At 32.8% G+C, this 20,649-nt stretch overlaps 1 protein-coding gene across 4 annotated transcripts in view; it reads left to right on the top strand.

The window, feature by feature from the left end:
- Positions 1–10,527, top strand: part of LOC136026849 (protein C-mannosyl-transferase DPY19L1-like) — a 67,682-nt gene extending 57,155 nt beyond the window's left edge. For all 4 annotated transcript variants that reach the window (XM_065703593.1, XM_065703569.1, XM_065703577.1 and 1 more), the window contains 2 exons: positions 1,648–1,773; positions 10,289–10,527. In XM_065703593.1, coding sequence (XP_065559665.1) covers positions 1,648–1,773; positions 10,289–10,448 — 286 coding nt within the window. In that variant the 3' untranslated portion in view covers positions 10,449–10,527. The remainder of the gene's footprint in view (positions 1–1,647; positions 1,774–10,288) is intronic.
- The last annotated feature ends 10,122 nt before the right edge of the window (positions 10,528–20,649 follow it).

The raw sequence follows: 20,649 nt of genomic DNA, 5'->3' as shown, positions 1-20,649 counted from the left end.
TAAAAAAATTAATTAATTTATTTATATGAATAAAATTAATTTATTAATTAAAAAATTAATTAATAATTTATTTATTTAGTATGAATTAAAATCAGAGACACAATAGAAAAGGTTTTATTTCAGGAGATATAGTCCTTATTTCCTTTGTGAAAATTAGACGTGGCCTGGATAAATTGATGTTTCTTTTAAAAAACAGTATTTAATTGTCAAATTTGAAAAATGCAAACTCTGAATTCCATGGTATTTCTTTTTTTTTGATCGTTTAAAGCTACTTAGTAACGATTAAGATGGAAGAAGAAGTCAAAAAGTTATTTTTAGTATGTCTATTGACATTTCTGAGAATTTTGGGAAATTGACGGCATTCTCTGAAATTACGCATTAAAGCAAAGAATAATTCCTATACCCCCCCCCAGAAATAAAAAAAAGCTACGGGAAATATAGTACTTTTTTCAATTTTAGTGATTGAAATTCTGCAGCATAGAAAAGAAAAGAAAAAAAATGATGATATTTTCATAATAAAACCTTAATCTTGTCCCCTCTTTTGTTCAGCAGTTTGGCTTAAAAGTTTAATCGTTGATGTAATAATCTAGTTTTGCAAATACATAGCTGATATTAATTTAAAACACAATTGCTAATAATTTTGATATTCTTAAGTGGATTGAACCCATTGAAATATTTTTAGTGTCATTTGTGTTGGGATTGGGCGAGGCCCCATTCCTCCACGATTGCGGAGAGATGGTCCTTTCCCCTCCTCTCATTTTCAAAATTTTGTGTAGTCTTAAGCAAGTCTAAATGAAATACAAATATTTATGCTAGGCTTATTACGTAATTATACTCAGGTATATATATGGAAGAGGTGGAACCATTCCCTCTTCTCTCATTTTAAAAGTTTAATTGGATCTAAGTAAAAATAAAAATGTTTTAGGCTTAAGCTACAAGATAGACTAAAAGTATATAGCATCACCATGCATGCACACAGCCAAATTTTAGGGAGCGTGGGCATAAGGATTGTCTCACCTGAAGTCTAGAATAGTGATTTTTATGGATTTGATTTTTTTTTTCCTAGACGTCTATAAACCTCTCTCAACCTTGCTGTTGATTGCGCCTTCAGGCCTTCTTAGGATTCCGTTTTTTTTACCGTTTTTAAGGAAGTTCTTCTTTGGATCTTTTATTTTTATTCCTCTTTTAGAGATTGGTTCCCAAGATCAAATTAATGTCATTCATTATGTTTAGGTGGCTCAATGCCTGTAGTTGAGCCTTTTTTTTATTCTCAGTTTGTCATTTGAATAGTTTTGCTGGTTTTTGGCCACAACTTTTTGGCCCCTAATCTGAGACTCAAATTTATTCGAAGCACTAGTTTTAGAACATACTTCTAACCAATGTATTTTCTTAATTTAATTAGGAATAGATAATGTATCTGTGAGCTCACGCCTTATCAAAAATAGGTTTGATAATATTCAAGAGATGACAATAGAATTCAGCTTGTTTTGAATACGGAGGTTTCAGTTTGAATAGAATAGAGATAATAAATATTAAAATATTTTAAATCCTAGATACAAAATCATACTCAACGTAGAAAAAACTTACTGTGACTGTTGAAGACGTTACAAAAAATATCTTTTTTTAATTTTTCTTTCCTTTTTTCAGATTAAAAACGCGAAAAATATACAGAGCTTTCGGACCCGGATCTAAAGAACAGCTTGGCGAAGAACTACGTGATCTTCAAGTCAAGTACCTAGTTGTGGACGCCCTCCACTGCTACTCAGAAATGAGGTAATTTCAGATTGCAGATCCCAAGTTGAAGATCTTAAAGCCTCACTATGGCGATTCCAGGGCTGGTTGTAAAGCATTCTATATTTATTGAAACAAAAATCTTTAAATCTATGACCTTCTGCTGTCCATGTATATTGATGATCTGATGATGAAAATAAACACAAAGTGGAATAAATAAAGGGATAACACTTAATTTGAGAAAAGAAAGGAAACATCGTGATCCAGTGCTGATTTTTCTACTGGTTATAACACAATTCTGGAAGGTCCTGGTTTTTTTTTTCGACTATGGTTACTGCTTTGTATGGTAATGTGTTTTTTTTTTCAGACTCAACTTACTATAATAATAATTTATTTATAGACCCCTTTTTAAATACGAGAAGTGGAGCAGTAAAAAAAAGGGGTTGAAAACATACAAATAGAAAGATTAATATTTCTTTCGATGAAACTACAAAAGCAAGTGCAACAAACCAATCAAAGAAGAACATGACAGTACTTTTAAACAAGTGATGTCAGGTTCTTGTGGCAATGGGCGGATAGGAAGAACGGTGCTCACCTCACCATGTTACTCTCTAATTTAGTAAGCCCCACTTTAACCGAAGATTTAACTTTTAGAGTTGAATATCATACAAGATAGGTTTTGGAGTGTTTTTATTGGTGATTGATACACTTCCTGTTTTGGTTTTTGGAACAAGCAACGTTTAATGGAAAATATTTGACCACTGGTTACCAACGATTTTTATGCAATAGTAAACGTTCTTAGGTTAAACGTTACTGATCGATCGCTTAAAAAACAATTAGCTAATTATTAATTAAACGAAAATAATAAGAGCAATGAGTAAATAATATAAGTAATTAATAAACTTAGAATTATTGAATTAGTATTTGCGTAAGTAATTAGTTAGTAATTTAAGTCTTAATTAATTTTTGCTAAAAAGTTTTATTAGTCAGTAATTAAGTTAGTAATTGATTAATAATATTGAATGTAGATTAAAATAATAATACGACGCAAATAATAAATGTAGAGTAAACGGATGATAATCAAAAGTTCAAATTTCGTAATTCTTGTGATGTCTCTTTGTTGAATTTTAGGTTGTTGTCATATCAAGCGAAAGAAAATCTTTTTTCACTCGGCCAAATCAAACAGTTCGTGGTAACGAACTGTAAGGAGTGACCCGGCTCAATAGTAACTAAAACTGATACCAAACTGATGAAATTCATATCAATAGTTACATCAAAAGAATCGCATTTCAATGCTGATTTTAAATATATAAGTTTCATCAAGTTTAGACCTACCCATCAAAAGTTACGAGCCTGAAAAAATTAACCTTATTTTAGAAAATAGGGGGAAACACCCCTTAAAAGTCATATAATATTAACGAAAATCAAACCATCAGATATAGCGTATCAGAGAACCCTAAACTAGAAGTTTCAAGATCCTATCTCAAAAATATGGAATTTTGTATTTTTTACCACAAAATAGATCACGGATGCATGTTTAGTTGTTCTTTTTTTTTCCAGGCGTGATCGTATCGACCCAGTCGTCCTAGAATGTCGCGAGAGTGCTCATTCTAACGGAAATTAAAAATTCTAGTGCCCTTTTTAATTGACTGAAAATACTGGAGGGCACCTAGACCTCTTCCCCCGTTCATTTTTTCCCAAAGTCACTGGATCAAAATTTTGAGATAAACATTTTATTCTGCATAGTCGAAAAACCTATTAACTATGTCTTTGGGGACGACTTACTCCACAACAGTCCCTGTGGGAGGGGCTGCAAGTTACAAAATTTGACTAGTGTTAACATATTGTAATGGTTATTGGGAAATGTACAGACGCATTCAGGGGGATTTTTTTGGTTAGGGGGGAGGGGGCTAAGCGGGGGAACTTTCCATGGAGGAATTAGTCATGGAGGAAGAAAACTTCCATGACGAGGACGCAGGATTTTTTAGCATTTTTTTTTAAACAATGAGAAAATAAATATGAAAAGTTTTTTTAGCTGAAAGTAAGGAGTAGTATTAAGACTTAAAACGATGAGAAATTTTTACACATATAAGGGGTTCACCTCCTCCTAATTCCTTGTTTTTTACGCTAAAGCAGTTTTATTAATTTCAACTATTTATTCTACGGTCTTTGTGATTCAGGGGTCATTCTTTAGGAAATGGGACTAATTTAAGCTTTAATGTAAAGAGCGAGGTATTGTCGAGGGGGTGAACCCCCTCATATACGTAATAAAAACATACGAATATAGAAGTTCGTTACGTAAGTTAATTCGTAAGTTACGTATATTTTTTACTAATAAAAATGTTCGTAAAAAAATTAAAAGTTCTAGTTGCCTTCTTAAATAATAAAAAAATTGGAGGGTAACTAGGCCTACTCCACCTCTCCTTTTTGTATAAAAATCTTGAAATCAAAACTATTAGCAAGCCATTTAGCCGAAAAATAAATTAATATGCAAATTTCGTTTTAATTATTCATGGGTGGAGAGCCAAAATCAAAATATGTATTAATTCAAAAACGTTCAGAAATTAAATAAAGAAAAACAAGTTTTTTTAATTGAAATTAAGGAGTGACATTAAAACTTAAAACGAACAGAAATTACTCCGTTTATGAAAGGGGCTGTTCCCTCCTCAACGTTTCGCTCTTTACGCTTAAGGTTTTTACTGTTTTAAAAAGTAGAGTTGGGAAAAAGAGTCAAAAATGACACTTTCTTCCGTAAATAAAAATTATCAAAACCTGAAGGAAAAAATATCAGTATATTTTAAGTAAACTGACAATCCACTATTCATCTTAATTTTTGCTTGTTTTGAGTTTGAATCGGCTGTTTATTGTAATTTCCGTTCGTTTTGAGTTTCACTTATTTGTTGATGGTGATTTGTGGTAGTTTTACGCTTGAAAGATTATTGACCTTATTTTTGCTCGTTCTTGGCTTAATGGCTTAATGCCATATACTAGAAATAGACAAATCTGCCTCCCCAGAAACTTTCTCGGCTGCTTTAATTCATAACGTGGTATGTTGTGCGACAAAATATTCTACAAGAGAGTAAGGAAACTAAATGATGTGTTTCTGTTTTTTCTTTCTTTTTTTACTTTTTTTTTTTGCTGTTATTATAAAGCAGATGTTCCTAAAGGGTAGGTTTCTTGTTAAACATCAGTTTCTTCACCCCCCCCCCAAAAACCCCCCCCCCAAAAAAAAAATTGGTATCAACAGCTTCAATTTCTAACTATTTTTGTAAATGAGAAAAGAGGAAATGACGCATTAATAAAAAAATAGAAGGTTCTAATATATTAGGAAACAAATAAGATAAGAGAGAGTGGATTAAGTGATATGTAGAATTTTCTTTGCTACTGGGCTTGATTGTTGTTTTGGTGTAGTTTTTTCATTATTGTCACTTGATGACCTTAGCTTTTCAACCTTAAGTTAGATTTTCACCTCTATTTGGTACAGTTTCTGGGAGAAGATATTTTATTCCGACCGGAAAAGTTGTCTTTTTCATTGGCCTTTTTTGGAAATTTTGTCAAAACTTCTTATGTTCCAAGTGTTTCTTCAGCAGGTCTACATCCAACTTTTCGACAACTCCGATGCAATCAGGACCAAATAGTATTTCCTTTTCATCAGACAATTGATAGAAAAGAGCAGAGAAACAAACTAAAACAACTGATATTTTGAGTGAAATATGAAAAGAAAAAAAATTGAAAAGAAAATAAAAGAAACATCAAAAGAAAAATCCAAAATTTGAATGTATTGTTGACATTCTTCGTCTTGATGATATCAAGCACAATTGTAGGAGTAATATTGACTTCAACAAAAGCCCGAGGAAGACAGCACAACGCTAATTAGGACATATCTGTCAAGCATTTCTGCCACTTTTGTTAAATACCTGATGACGCCAGCCCCCAAGTGGATTTTCTAATACGGAATCATATTTAAATCGCTTGTCCGACCTATCATAATCATCAGTATTTGTAGGATAACTTGTCAGTTGTATTTATTAATACAATAAATACCAGTTCCCAAAGATCAAATACCATCCTCCCATCCTTCGGTTTCTATACATTCAAGGTGTATAGAAACCCCTATTTTAGTAATCTCTATGATTTATACAATCCGAAAATTTTTCCCCTCAAGGAACTAAACATCACCTCTCAATAAAAATTAGGACACATGTTACTTTGGAAGATCTTAGTGGTCTAGAGCTATGAGAAAGCTTTACTCGTAAAGATCTCTCTTCAAGTAACCATACTGACGGGCAGCGGCGCATTCATCTCTGAACATTTATACTGTCGAAACAAAATGAAAGGCTATTATAGGACTTGTACGGTGGAAACAGAGCAGTGATAAAGTTTTGTACCGCTGGACACCAACTAAAATAAGATTTATTCATCATGAATTACACATACAATTTTACATTTTACTATTCTCCCAGAGGCTCATTGGCCTGCAAAGAAGGGGAAACACAAACGAGTCCCTTACTCAGAGAAGAAAAAAAAATTAAAATCACTTTCTCTCACAGAGAGAAAAGTAACAAGGAGAAGAAAAGAAATGTAAATAAAATAAAACTATAGAAAACAAACCTAAATAGATTGAATAGACTAAGTTAATTAAGTAGATTGATTAAACTCCAATAATATATATATATATATATATATATATATATATATATATATATATATATATATATATATATATATACTAGCTGTTGGGGTGGCGCTTCGCGCCCCCCCCAAGCCCCCCCGCGCGCGTAAGTCGTTACGCGCCATATTAGTTACGCGCCATTGTAGTTGTGTCCCTATGCCCCACCTGTGAATATAGATATATATATATATATATATATGTTTTTAACTACGTAAAACTTGCGAATATACAACATTCTTTGCTGTCCCATTGTCTGTGCATATAAATAGATTGTCAGGTTTACCGACTCTTGAACATGCAACATATAATGGTCCATGGGAAAACAATCCGTATTCAGATCTATACCTAATGATTCTAATGATTGCCCTTGAGCTTTGTTGATGGTGATTGCTAATCGACCATTCCCTGAGTCGCCATCGTCATTTATATATCCCCCTGTGCACCCCGGCGTCCCCTTTGTAGTTATGTCCCTGTGTCCCGGTTGTCATTTATATTCCCTGTGTCCCGGTCGTCATTTGTGTCCCGGTGTTCCAGTCTGTGATTTCTCTTTGAGTGTCCCGGGCGTCATTTATATTCCTTGTGTCCCGGTGTCCCGGTCGTCATTTATATCCCCCTGTGCCCCCCGGCGTCCCCATTGTAGTTGTGTCCCTGTGTCCCGGTCGTCATTTATATTCCCTGTGTCCCGGTCGTCATTTGTATCCCGGTGTCCCGGTCTGTATATACATTCGTTTTTTAGTTTTGTTTTTCTCCTTTATTTTTTTCCTTTTTTCTTTTTTTTCTTTTTTAGTTTATTTAGATTTTTAGATTTTTTAGTTTTTTTATTAGTTTTTAGTTTTTTTGTAGTTTTTACCATTTTTTTAGTTTTTTTAGTTTTTTTTTTTACTTATGTCCTGGTCGTCATTTATACTCCCTGTGTCCCGGTCGTCATTTGTGTCTCGGTGCTTTGTTGATTGCTAATTTATATTATATTTATATTTATATTTTTTATATTTATTAATATTTTTTTAGTTTTCTTTTTCTCTTATTTTTCAGTTTTTTCCTTTTTTTTAGTTTTTTCTTTTTTAGTTTTTAGTTTTTTTTGTTTTTTACCTTTTTTTAGTTTTTTTAGTTTTTTTAGTTTTTTAGCTTTTTTAGTTTTTTTATTAGTTTTTAGTTTTTTTTTAGTTTTTGCCTTTTTTTAGTTTTTTCAGTTTTTTTTAGTTTTTAGTTTTTTACCTTTTTTTAGTTCTTTTTAGTTTTTTAGCTTTTTTAGTTTTTTTCCTTTTTAGTTTTTTTTGTAGTTTTTACCTTTTTTAGTTTTTTTTCTTCTTTTGTATTAGTGTGAAATAATTCAGACGTCATATGCGGACAAACACGACGTCACTCGACAGACAGACAGACAGACATAACCCACAAACAACTTATTTTTATATATATTTATTCATATTTTTTTAGTTTTCTTTTTCTCTTTTATTTTTCAGTTTTTTCCTTTTTTCTAGTTTTTTTCTTTTTTAGTTTTTAGTTTTTTTTAGTTTTTTACCTTTTTTTTAGTTTTTTTTAGTTTTTTTAGTTTTTTAGCTTTTTTAGTTTTTTTATTAGTTTTTATTTTTTTTGTAGTTTTTGCCTTTTTTTATTTTTTTCAGTTTTTTTTTAGTTATTAGATTTTACCTTTTTTTAGTTTTTTTTAGTTTTTTAGCTTTTTTAGTTTTTTTTTCTTTTTAGTTTTTTTTTGTAGTTTTTACCTTTTTTAGTTTTTTTCTTCTTTTGTATTAGTGTGAAATAATTCAGACGTCATATGCGAACAAACATGACGTCACCTGATCCATCCACAGATCCACACACAGACAACTTATTTTTATATATATAGTTTATTAATATTTTTTTAGTTTTCTTTTTCTCTTATTTTTCAGTTTTTTCCTTTTTTTTAGTTTTTTCTTTTTTAGTTTTTAGTTTTTTTTTGTTTTTTACCTTTTTTTAGTTTTTTAGTTTTTTTAGTTTTTTAGCTTTTTTAGTTTTTTTTATTAGTTTTTATTTTTTTTTAGTTTTTGCCTTTTTTAGTTTTTTCAGTTTTTTTTAGTTTTTAGTTTTTTACCTTTTTTTAGTTTTTTTTAGTTTTTTAGCTTTTTTAGTTTTTTTTCTTTTTAGTTTTTTTGTAGTTTTTACCTTTTTTAGTTTTTTTTCTTCTTTTGTATTAGTGTGAAATAATTCAGACGTCATATGCGGACAAACACGACGTCACTCGGCAGACAGACAGACAGACATAACCCACAAACAACTTATTTTTATATATATTTATTCATATTTTTTTAGTTTTCTTTTTCTCTTTTATTTTTCAGTTTTTTCCTTTTTTTTTAGTTTTTTTCTATTTTAGTTTTTAGTTTTTTTTAGTTTTTTACCTTTTTTTTAGTTTTTTTTAGTTTTTTTAGTTTTTTAGCTTTTTTAGTTTTTTTATTAGTTTTTATTTTTTTTGTAGTTTTTGCCTTTTTTTATTTTTTTCAGTTTTTTTTTAGTTATTAGATTTTTACCTTTTTTTAGTTTTTTTTAGTTTTTTAGCTTTTTTAGTTTTTTTTTCTTTTTAGTTTTTTTTGTAGTTTTTACCTTTTTTAGTTTTTTTCTTCTTTTGTATTAGTGTGAAATAATTCAGACGTCATATGCGAACAAACATGACGTCACCTGATCCATCCACAGATCCACACACAGACAACTTATTTTTATATATATAGATATAAATAGATAAAAATAACTTCTAAGAAGCCAAAGGATTTTTAACATTTTTTTGAACGAGCTAAGGAGTGCATTTTCGCGCTGATTCAGCCAACTTATTCCATTCAATATGACCCACCATTAAAGGATTAAAATCTGACCTTACACAAGGAGCAAAGGGAACTTGAGTATGATTTTTTGTATTGCAAAGATAATAATTATTCTGATCATAGGTAAAAGAAGGTGAAACGGGGTCGGGGAGGAGGTAACCATGAAGCCAATAAAAAGTAAAAGATGCACACGAAACAATATACAGTGAACGAGATCAAGTAATAGGATAACTCCGAAACGATTAGTTTCTTGAATTAAGTTTCTAGCTTTATTGTAAACCTTAGAAAGTTGTTTTAACAGTGAAGGAAAGGTTGACGTCTATACTATTGGAGAGTAAGAAACGTAAGATTGGATCAAGCTGTTGAAAAGAATGAACTATTAAGGTAAGAGGAAGTCGATGGATCTTATGTAGAAAGAGGGGGTGCTTCAAGCCTCAGAAAGAGCTGTCTGGGTCAAGTTTTCCGTCCTTTCGTAAGAGCTCCAATATGCAGGGGAGTATTGATCCCCTTAGCTCCTCTCATTTGGAAGAATATATCTGGACTACGCGCACAAGGTGAAGGGATTCTGAGGGGAAGGGGGTATAGCAGAAATATTCTGTGTATGGAACAAAGATTGTATTCAAGTGTTTACCTGCGCAAAAGTGGAACGGGCGATGTTATTCGCTGGAAGCAACATTTGCCCGACAAACCACTTCGTCTTGGAGTATTAAAAAATTATGGTCTTAAAATTTGGGCATTTTAGAGCCATCCCCCAGGAAATTGTCTTATGGCGTGCAATCTTTCAGGGTTGATAATAATTTTAAAAATGTTTACATTCTCTCTTCGCTCTTAAGTTTCAACATACTGATCGTTGTGCCTATACAGAATAAATTACGTCTTAGCGGAAGGAGTGTGTGGTGGGGGGGGGGGATCAAACGTACGATAATTTTTAAGGTAAGCCTGTTAAAAAGTAAAGAAAAAGGAGTTTTTTTATGCCTTTACTTCGTCTTAAGTGAACAGTTTGCGTTGTGTCGTATCTAGTTGCAATGCTGGCGATGTTTTTCTAACCATTTTTCTTTAATACATAATTTAATATATTTTGATTTATTTTTAGGCGAGGATGTAGCATTATGGACGTCCTTAATACTGAATATGAGCTGAATAAAAGTATGTCAGTAATTTGTGAGGAGTTTTTCGAAGGTAATCCTACTCCGTTCGAAGTTGTTTTTCAAAATGAAGCGTATTCTGTGTTGAAAGTTCCTAAAAATATATAATGATAAATTTTGTTTTTTACTGTCTTGTAAAAATATATTTTAGCGTTGCTTTTTTGAATTAAAACGTTATTTTTTGTTATCTTATATCCTAGTCCTAGTTGATGTGTAAAGCAAATCCTGTAAAAAAAGAAAAAAAAAAACTAAGAGAAAAAGAGGGGGAAAATAAAAACAAGAAAAACCTGTAGTCTATTCAGACGTGACACAATTTTTCCTAATACATTTTTTATTATCGTTATTACCTCATTGTTATATATCTTGTTTTAAATAGAAAAAAAAGATTATCATTCTGTCGTGCTGAAACCGCACATAAGTTCTATTCTTTCTTACCAAGGGGTTTTCAGTATTTTTTATTTGTGTCTCAACTTTCTTTTTCTTTTAGTGCAATTACTAGAAGTTTTGTGGCTCTATCAATACCTTAATGTTCCAATTTAATGATACATGTTGCCCTAGAGCAAATGCAACCTATGCTGAGAAAATATTTATAGAGCCAACATAGTTTCTGTGGAGGATATTTATATTTACAGAGTTGAGGTAAGTCAATATAGGTGAAGTTAAAGAAGTCGTATATGGTTTTTAGAATGGTCACCCCCCTACGTGACGTATTAGAAAGTTTCCTGAAACAAGTGACTATTATATCGTATACAGGGGAAAAAGCGAAATAGATGGACAATTTGCGGTACTTACCTTCTATAGCCGCCACACTCAAGTTCTTGGTATGACAGAACCGGTTTCTTTCTGTTGTTCCTTTTAGAGAGAGTGCATATACACTACAATATAGGTGTATCTTAATTAAATATTTTAGTTTGTATTTTAATCAGGTTAGGTTAGAAGCCTTTGAATGAAATGCCTTCTGAGGGGCCTGATTTCCATAATTCTCTGTTGTTGTTTCCATCATTTTGTTACTAAAGTATTTTATTTTCATCATACTTATGTATATTTCTTTATGATTAACCTAACTTCAGTTCTTGAGTGTGGTGGCTTAAGTACCCAATTCGCATCATTTAAGTAAGTAAGACGGCACTAGACCCTTAAGGTCCAAACCGGCGGTGCTGATCTCCGTTTGATGGCCCTTCAGCCAGGAACAATGGGGGGTTGGAGGCCAACCATCCTCTGCTTTCACACACCCTTCCTGCTTACCTTCCCCAGATTTCTCCAGGTACCCATTTAGAGCTAGGTCGACTCTGGCTGAGCTTACAGAGTCACGCCACTGACCCCCGTTCCAAACTAAATAACTGGTCATAACTGGGATTGAACCCGTGCCCCTTGGACACAGAATTCCCACGCCAGCGCGCCAACCACTCAGCCAGGACGGCTGATTTGCATCATTTGGTATTTGATAAATTTAACGACAAAGTTTTTGAACCAGTTTGATCTCCCTGAGTTAGTATTTTTGTGGACCAGCCACGATCAAGCTCTGCAAGTAAGGTTTCTAGCTGCAGAGCATTAATTCTTTCTACATTCTACATAGAAGAAGAACCTCTGGAGAGAAGATGGCTTTTGGTCCTAGTAACCGGAAAGTCTTCTGTGTGATGTTTGAGATCAAAATTTTTCGTAACTTTTACTTTTCTGGAGAGGTGGACTAAAAACTTCCACTTGGGAAAAGGATGCCTCCTCTTTAGCCTTACATTTTACCTCGGGATTTTTTTTTTAGTGTAATGAAATATAGGGTTTTAATGAGAATTATTCGTCATCTTTAATTTTTATGTAGGAGATTGGTCTTAAGAACTTCCACTTGGGAGAAGGGATGGTTCCTCTAAGCCTTGCATTTAACACAGGGAACTTCTTTTTTATATAATAAATCTTGATGAAAATTGTTTGTCACTTTTGTTTTTCTGTAGGACAACAGCCTTAAAAACTCCACTTGGGAAAACGGATGCCTCTTCTGAGCCTTGTATTTTACCTCAGGAACTTCTTTCATAATGAAATTTAGGATCTTAACGAAACAAGCCACACCAGAGAAAGTTATTCTAAACCCATAGAACCTTTATTACCTTTTGGTGTAGCAGAATAAGGAGAAAAGCAATGCATCCCAGGTTTTGTGAAAAATATATTTGTGTCACTATAAATTGACTAGTGGCAGATAATGATCAGTATTATAGAATGTTCTCCAATTTCGAATTACTACAGTCATTGGAATCAAACAACGAAAACCATTGAATTATCACTAGTAATGTGAAACTTCTCATTCATTAACTTCTATTATTAGCATACTTAAGAACTCCCTGGTATTTTATGGGCTCTTTTCATAAGCATGTGAGTCTTTTAAAACATCGTCCTACAGAGTGGATTTATTTCCTTCCTAAAAAATGGTAATTTTTGGTTTGGATGTAGCCTTTGTTAATTCTTGCAATAAGGAAAATAAGCCTGTGATGGGTTTCATGGCACTTTCTACATCGCAGTGAGCAAACTTTTGGAAGTTTTCATTATGCATTTAGTCTTTATTTTTACTGAAAAGGATTTGAGAATCGAAGTTTTTTCAGTTCTTATTTTGTTTTTGAATTAAAAATTTTCTTCATGATCTCTGTTTAAAAATAAGTAGACTGCTTAAAAGCGTATGTGCCAAAGTATCAAGAATGACGCAGAGTTTGTTATGAAAGCCCAAAAGTTGAAAATATTTGATAATAAAAATTTTGCCAGCTCAATACGTTTAAATTGTAACCGTTTCAACCATTGCAAAAATGTAATTAGCTAGTCGATTTACCTTTTCCTTCATAGAATTGTCAAATAATGCTGATTCTGTTTTTACTTAAATCTATTTGTAATGGTGATCAAATTCAAGTCTCGATCCAACCTTTTCATTTTCAAAAGTGTTAATGAGAAATCCGTATTCCAAATTGGGTTTTTCATAAAGAAAAGAAATGATTATTTTTGCATATATTACAATGAACCTGCGAGCAGCTAGGTGAGCAGGAGACTTTTGGCTCCCCGAAATCTTAATTTTATATTCTAGTATAAATTTTAATCTTAATCAATTCAATTGATTTATTAATTAATTTAGTAATTATAGTAATGTATTAATTAAAATTAAAGTAAGTAAATATTAATTAATTTAGTATTATAGTATTAATCTTAATTATTATTATTATTCATGGTTTCTTATATTCTTCAATAAGCCTCTTTAATTTTTTTTACATTTATACCACCTCTCTAGAATTCCCCGCAACCTACTCTATGCACAAATAAAACCGTTCTGACCCAACAATGTCTTCAGATTGGGAAAACACTTGGGATTTGACTTCGATTATCGTTATTATGGGGGGGGGGGCTACCAAAATGGGGCAAAGCTGAAGCCACAAAGACCCATTGCCTTTACACTTGAAGAAACTTTATTAGCGGGGGAAGGCTATAATACTTGGTTTCCCCGTCCCTACCACATATTTTTCCAGCTGTTGGATAATTCTCTCCCTAACTTTGTCCTCCAGGTTAATATCCAGTTTTGTAAAGTGCCTTCAGTTGGTTTCTAATCCTGGCTGGGCATTCTTTTATTAGACAGCTTCTGTTTTCCCACGATCATTTCACTGCGGGGCTAATTCAAGAATCAGCTCTTCTTCTTTTTCAAAAATTCCTCATGCCTGCTCCAGGGACTGTTCGTATTTCAGAGCTATTAAGTCATAAAGAATGTTTAGTCAGTGTGGGGGTTGAACTTCAGCATTTTATTCCTTTGTTTCTCTGCATTTCACCTTTCTATGCCAACTTTGTGCTCTACCCATTTAAAAGCTCTGTCTGCTTAAACCCGATTTCTAGCAGCTTTGAAAGATGGAATGAAAGTTTTTGTCTCGTAAGGTGTCAGTGACGTCGTTTAGGGGGAGGGGGAATTGTCCCCCCAATAATTCGGAGAAAAATTATTGAGAAATTTTAAAACTGTTGCTTATTTTAGGTTTCAACTTCGTTCTTTATTTTGAGTAGATTTTTTTTTAAATTAATCCACCCTCTTTTTTAATGTATAAAAAACGCAAAAAACCGGGGCTCATTACTCTTCCTAAAAAGTTCCGCACTAATATTTAAAAAAATATACCGCCTTCGGAACCGTATCATCAAGGAAATAGGTGAGCCTAGTTAATGGCAAAATTGCAATAAAGTTCTATACTTTTTCTGGATTAATTACTGGATTAATAATCTGCAACAGGATTATTACTGCTATTGCTCGCATTTCATGTAACACTAACGCTGATCGTTTGACATTTATCTCTGCAACAGCTTATTACTGGATTAATAATCTGCAACAGGATTATTACTGCTATTAGTCGCATTTCATGTAATACAAACGCTGATTGTTTGACATTTATCTCTGCAACAGCACTGGATTAATAATCAGCAACAGGATTATTACTGCTATTAGCCGCATTTCATGTGACACTAACGCTGATTGTTTGACATTTATCCCTGCAACAGCTTATTACTGGATTAATAATCTGCAAAAGGATTATTACTGCTATTAGTCTTTTTTCTTGTAACACTAACGCTGATTGTTTGACATTTATCCCTGCAACAGCTTATTACTGGATTAATAATCTGCAACACGATTATTACTGCTATTAGTCGCATTTCATGTAACTCTAACGCTGATTGTTTGACATTTATCCCTGCAACAACTTATTACTGGATTAATAATCTGCAACAGGATTATTACTGCTATTAGTCACATTTAATGTAATACTAACGCTGATTGTTTGACATTTATCCCTGTAACAACTTAATACTGGATTATTACTGGATTAATAATCTGTAACAGGATTATTACTGCTATTAGTCGCATTTCATGTAACACTAACGCTGATTGTTTGATATTTATCTCTACAACAACTTATTACTGGATTAATAATCTGTAAGAGGATTATTACTGCTATTAGTTGCATTTCATGTAACACTAACGCTGATTGTTTGACATTTATCCCTGCAACAGCTTATTACTGGATTAATAATCTGCAACAGGATTATTACTGCTATTAGTCGCATTTCATGTAACACTAACGCTGATTGTTTGACATTTATCTCTGCAACAACTTATTACTGGATTAATAATTTGTAACAGGATTATTACTGCTATTAGTTGCATTTCATGTAACACTAACGCTGATTGTTTGACATTTATCTCTGCAACAGCTTATTACTGGATTAATAATCTGCAACAGGATTATTACTGCTATTAGTCGCATTTCATGTAACACTAACGCTGATTGTTTGACATTTATCTCTACAACAACTTATTACTGGATTATTACTGAATTAATAATCTGCAACAGGATTATTACTGCTATTAGTCGCATTTCATGTAACACTAACGCTGATTGTTTGACATTTATCTCTGCAACAGCTTATTACTGGATTAAAAATCTGCAACAGGATTATTACTGCTATTAGTCGCATTTCATGTAACACTAACGCTGATTGTTTGACATTTGTCTCTACAACAACTTATTACTGGATTATTACTGAATTAATAATCTGTAACAGGATTATTACTGCTATTAGTCGCATTTCATGTAACACTAACGCTGATTGTTTCACATTTATCTCTGCAACATATTATTACTGGATTATTACTGGATTGAAATTGTTTAAAAAAAAAGACGTGAGGATGATTGACAAAACATTTACAAGAATGAATATGCTTATTTTGGGTAAATTATTTGACAATTTATAGACTATACAATTTTTATTGTTTATACACAGGATTTTCCATTGGGAAAGGGAAAAATCTTCCAGCCTGGTTGTGCCCCAAAAAAGTGAGGGTCTAAATGTGAAACTAGAGTGAATTTTGAGGGGTATTTTAAACTAGATCAAAAACCACAATGTGAATCCTGGCTATATGGAAAGAGGATTAAAATTTAGAAAATAATTAAGTAAAGAAAAACGTTAGGATAACTTATGAAATATTTACTATAAACAACACGCTTATTTTGGGACAAATTATTTGGGAATTTAAAAATCATGCAATTTTTTAATGGTTTACGCACAAGAATTATCGTAGAGAAAGGGGGAATGTTTCAACTAGTTGTGTCCCAAAAGAGTAAGGGTGTCAATGTGAAACTTTAGTGAATGTTGAGGGGTGGTTTGAACTAAATCAAAAGACACTATACGCTTCTTGTTTATAAAACATGTGTATCTGCAATACTTAGGAATAGCTAAGGGCTTCAACTTGAAATTGTCAGGCCTCCTACAACTGCTACTTCGACAACGACTGCGACCACTTATTTATTTGACTACAATTACTTGTGACTTTGACCAATCCTAATTTGGACTGCTTTCAAGCAATATTAAAGGGGTTATTGGTCAACATCAAAACATATTATTTGCTTATGGGGTTGTTAAAAATGTTTATCAGCAATAGCTTTGAAACAGCCAAGGGCATTAAGTTGAAACTTTCAGGGCTTGTTGAAATGAATGTTGGAAAGTGATTGACCAGAAGGGGGTAACAACCCTCCTTTTTCTTTTTAGACTCTCCGCCCCTAAAAAACATTGACTGAAATTCTGAAAATTCCAGTTTACTCAAAATAGTCGAAAAATCGACTGTCTACTAGCCCTTTAAACCAATAGCCAAGAAGAAAAAAAAATGGGGCATTTACTGGAGGTAGTAGCCAAAATTATTTTCCAGCTTGTTTTTTGCACAGGAATCCATTTACGGTAGTCAAGAAATTTTGAATTTCACGGGGGTAAGGTTTCTCCCTGGAAAAATCCCTCCAGAACATTTTCCCCTGTAGAAAATCTCCCCTGTGAACCTTTTCGGGTGAGGGGAAACTCATGCCTCAAATTTCACTTTCTAATTGGAGGGATGAAATTGAAGTTTCAGTTTTTTTTTCGCCCCAAATCTTTTAGTCGTCTGAAAAGGTTTTGCTATTTTGACAACCTAGACACACATATTTCTACGATTACCCTCTGTTTCACCTTTTAAGTCAATTCCCCATTCCCCAAATGTCCCCTGACAACTTCAAGTGAATCCTAATTCCAGTTTGTTCCTAAGATAATGAAGATATGCTATTTTGATAACCTGGTTACCCAAGGCTTCTTTTAGTCTACATTGCTACATAACTAGGAATTGATTTTTAGATACTCATGAAACTTATATGGTCTTTTGATTTAAGCAACTATTTAACAGAGAATATAATAAAAGTACTGTATAGGCTTGTAGAATAAAAATACTTAGGTGAACTTGAGAAACAATATTTGATCCCTCCCTTCTATCCTATGTACCCTTCCTCCAATTCATAGCTTGAGTTTCATTTGGCAGCCCTAACAGTCCCTCAAAGTTTAAGCTTGCTAATTCAAGAAAATTCAGAGATATTGTAGATGCTCTATTTTGATTGCCTCGTACCATATAATGTCTTCTGACTTGCCTTCAAACTGAGACGTGATCAGGTTCTAGTTGCCAAAGGAACTTATAGCGTAGGATTGTTGGATTACCGTAGATACTACATTTATAAAATGATCCCCTATTTAAAATTTAAAGTTCCCCTTTTCCTCCCGCTTCTTTCTTTACCTTTAACTTTCGGACTCCATTCCCCAAACTATTATAGAGATCCTGCAAATTTGATGTTTAATAGCCAGGATGTGTGAAGGCGCTTTGATTTCCTTTTTCCTCAAACTGAAGGTCAACATACACTTTCCCTCTCCCCATCCCGCAAAAAAGGCTCCTGAAGGTTTCAACTTGATGCCTAAAACTGGAAAAACCCTCCAGAATTCGTAAAAGAGGGAAAATAACTCCCAAAAGTCAAGAAATGTATTGAAAACTGCACCATCAAATACAGGGTATCAGAAAACTTTACTGTAGAAGTTTCAAATTCCCCTCTGAGAAAATGTGGAATTTCATATTTTTTTTTGCCAGAAGGAAGATCCCTGATGCGTGTGAATTTGTCGGTTTTTTTTCTTTGTTCTTCCCAGGGGTGAGCATATTGAACCAATGGCTCTAAAATCCAATATACTATATTATATTACATCCAATAACTCTATCTCTTTGGGCTATTTTTGTGCGGGCGGGATCATTCACGAGAGAAACCCTGCAAGGAGGAATTATCAGTAGGAGAAAATTTTCACGGTAAAATTTTTGTAGGAGAAACTTTCTATCGAGGGACATTTCCGAGAAAAAATTCCACATAGGGAGATACTGCCATAACCTGAAAAACAATCAAAAATAAAATAAAAGTAAACCTTTTTTTTTAAATGATTAAATAAAAAAACTGTTTTTTTAACTGAAAATAAGGAGCAATAATAAAACTTTAAACGAACAGAAATTACTCCGTATATGAAAGAGGCTGTTCCCTCCTCAACGCCCCGCTCTTTACGCTAAAGTTTGATTCTTTCTCTCAAATCTACTTTTCAAAACAGTAAAAAACCTTAGCGTAAAGAGTGGGACATTGAGGAGGGAACAATTCCTTTCCTATAAGGAATAATTTCTGTTCGTTTTAAGTTTTAATGTCATTCCTAACTTTCAGTTAAAAAAGATTGTTTTATTTAAATCTAATTTCCGAGCGCTTTTGAATTAATGCATGTTACTAATTACTCCTTGGAAACGAAATTTGCATAATATTTTTTTTTGGCTAAATGGTTTTTTTTCTATCGGAAGATTTTGATAAGAAAAAGGGTGGGAGAGGAGGCCTAGTTGCCCTCAAATCTTTTGGTTACTTAAAAGGGCAACTAAAATTTTTAATTTTTTACGAACATCTTTTATTAGTAAAAAATATACGTAACTTCCGTATTAACTTACGTCACGAACTTCTATATTTGTATATTTTTATTAAATGTATGTGAGGGTCTACCCCCTCGTTAATATCTTACTCTTTACACTAAAGCTTGAATTTTGTCCCAATTCTTTAAGAATGACCCATGAATCACAAAGGTCGTAGAATAAATACTTGAAATTACTAAAAATACTTTAGAGTTAAAAGCAGGCATTTAGGAGAAGATGAACCCTTTACTCTTCTGTACTGATATTCGGCCACTTCTGTTGACCGGTGATCCAAAACATATCTTTTATATCTGCCTCGTTCTTCCCGGAATACAAAACTGGTTAAAAAGTATTGTTCGACAGATATTACTGGTGTTTTCGAAAAATAATATGCCAAGCTAGCTATTGAAGCACCTTATAGGCTAAGGTGTTTTCATCACCTTATCCGTCTTTTTTCTGTATGTGATTAACTTTGTTTCTTGTTTTCTCTTTTGCTGTTTTTCTTTTGTATTTACTACACTTCAGCTCTGTTTTGTAAAGTGGGTGATAAATAAATTATTATTATTGTTATTATTAATCAGCCAAGAAGGAAAAATTATAAAATAAACTCTGAAAATTAAATACAATTATAACTGAAGTTGGTTGTTTAGAAATTCTGGCTCAGTTGGATACTGGAATTTTAACTTATAAAAAAATTATATGCGTAATAATTTCTGTTTGTTTTAAGTTTTAATTCTGCTCCTTACTTTCAGTTGAAAAAAAACTCTTTCATATTTATTTTTTCGTTTTCTTTTGTTCTAAATAATGCTAGAAAATACAGCGCCTCCTTCATGTAAATTCTCTTCTCCCATGACAAATTACTCCTTGGAAAGACCCTTCCTCGTAACCCCTCCCCAACCAAAAAAAAAACTAAAAACATATGTACACTTCCTAATAACTATTAGTATATGTAAACGCTGGTCAAAGTTTTGTAACTTGCAGCCCCTCCCCTGGGGACCTGAGGGAGGAAGCCGTCCCCAAACACATAGTTGTTAGACTTTTTGGCTATTATGAACAAAATGGCTATCTGAAATTTTAATTTGTTGACTTTGGGAAAAAATGTGCGTCGGAGGGGGCCTAGGTGCCTTCCAATTTTTTGGTCACTTAAAAGAGCACTAGAACTTTTAATTTCCGTTAGAATGAGCCTTCTCGCGACATTTTAGGACCACTGGGTCGATACGATGGGAAAAAGAAAAAATAAACACGCATCCGTGATGTCTTCTGGCAAAAAATACGAAATTCGACATTTTTGTAGATAGGAGCTTGAAAGTTCTACAGTATGGTTCCCTAAAACGCTGAATGCGATGGTGTGACTTTTAGGGGCTGTTTCTCCTTATTTCTCAAAACAAGGCAAATTTTCTCAGGCTTGTAACTTTTGATAGGTAAGACTAAATTTGATGAAACCTATACATTTAAAATAATCATAAACATTCGATTCTTTTGCTGTATATATTTGTATCAAAATTCCATTTTTTAGAGTTTCGTTTACCATTGAGCCTT

Source organism: Artemia franciscana, chromosome 1 (assembly GCF_032884065.1).
Source record: "Artemia franciscana chromosome 1, ASM3288406v1, whole genome shotgun sequence".
NCBI classification, from domain to species: domain Eukaryota; kingdom Metazoa; phylum Arthropoda; class Branchiopoda; order Anostraca; family Artemiidae; genus Artemia; species Artemia franciscana.
Note: the sequence above shows the minus strand (reverse complement) of the source record. Positions and strands in the feature narration are given on the sequence as shown.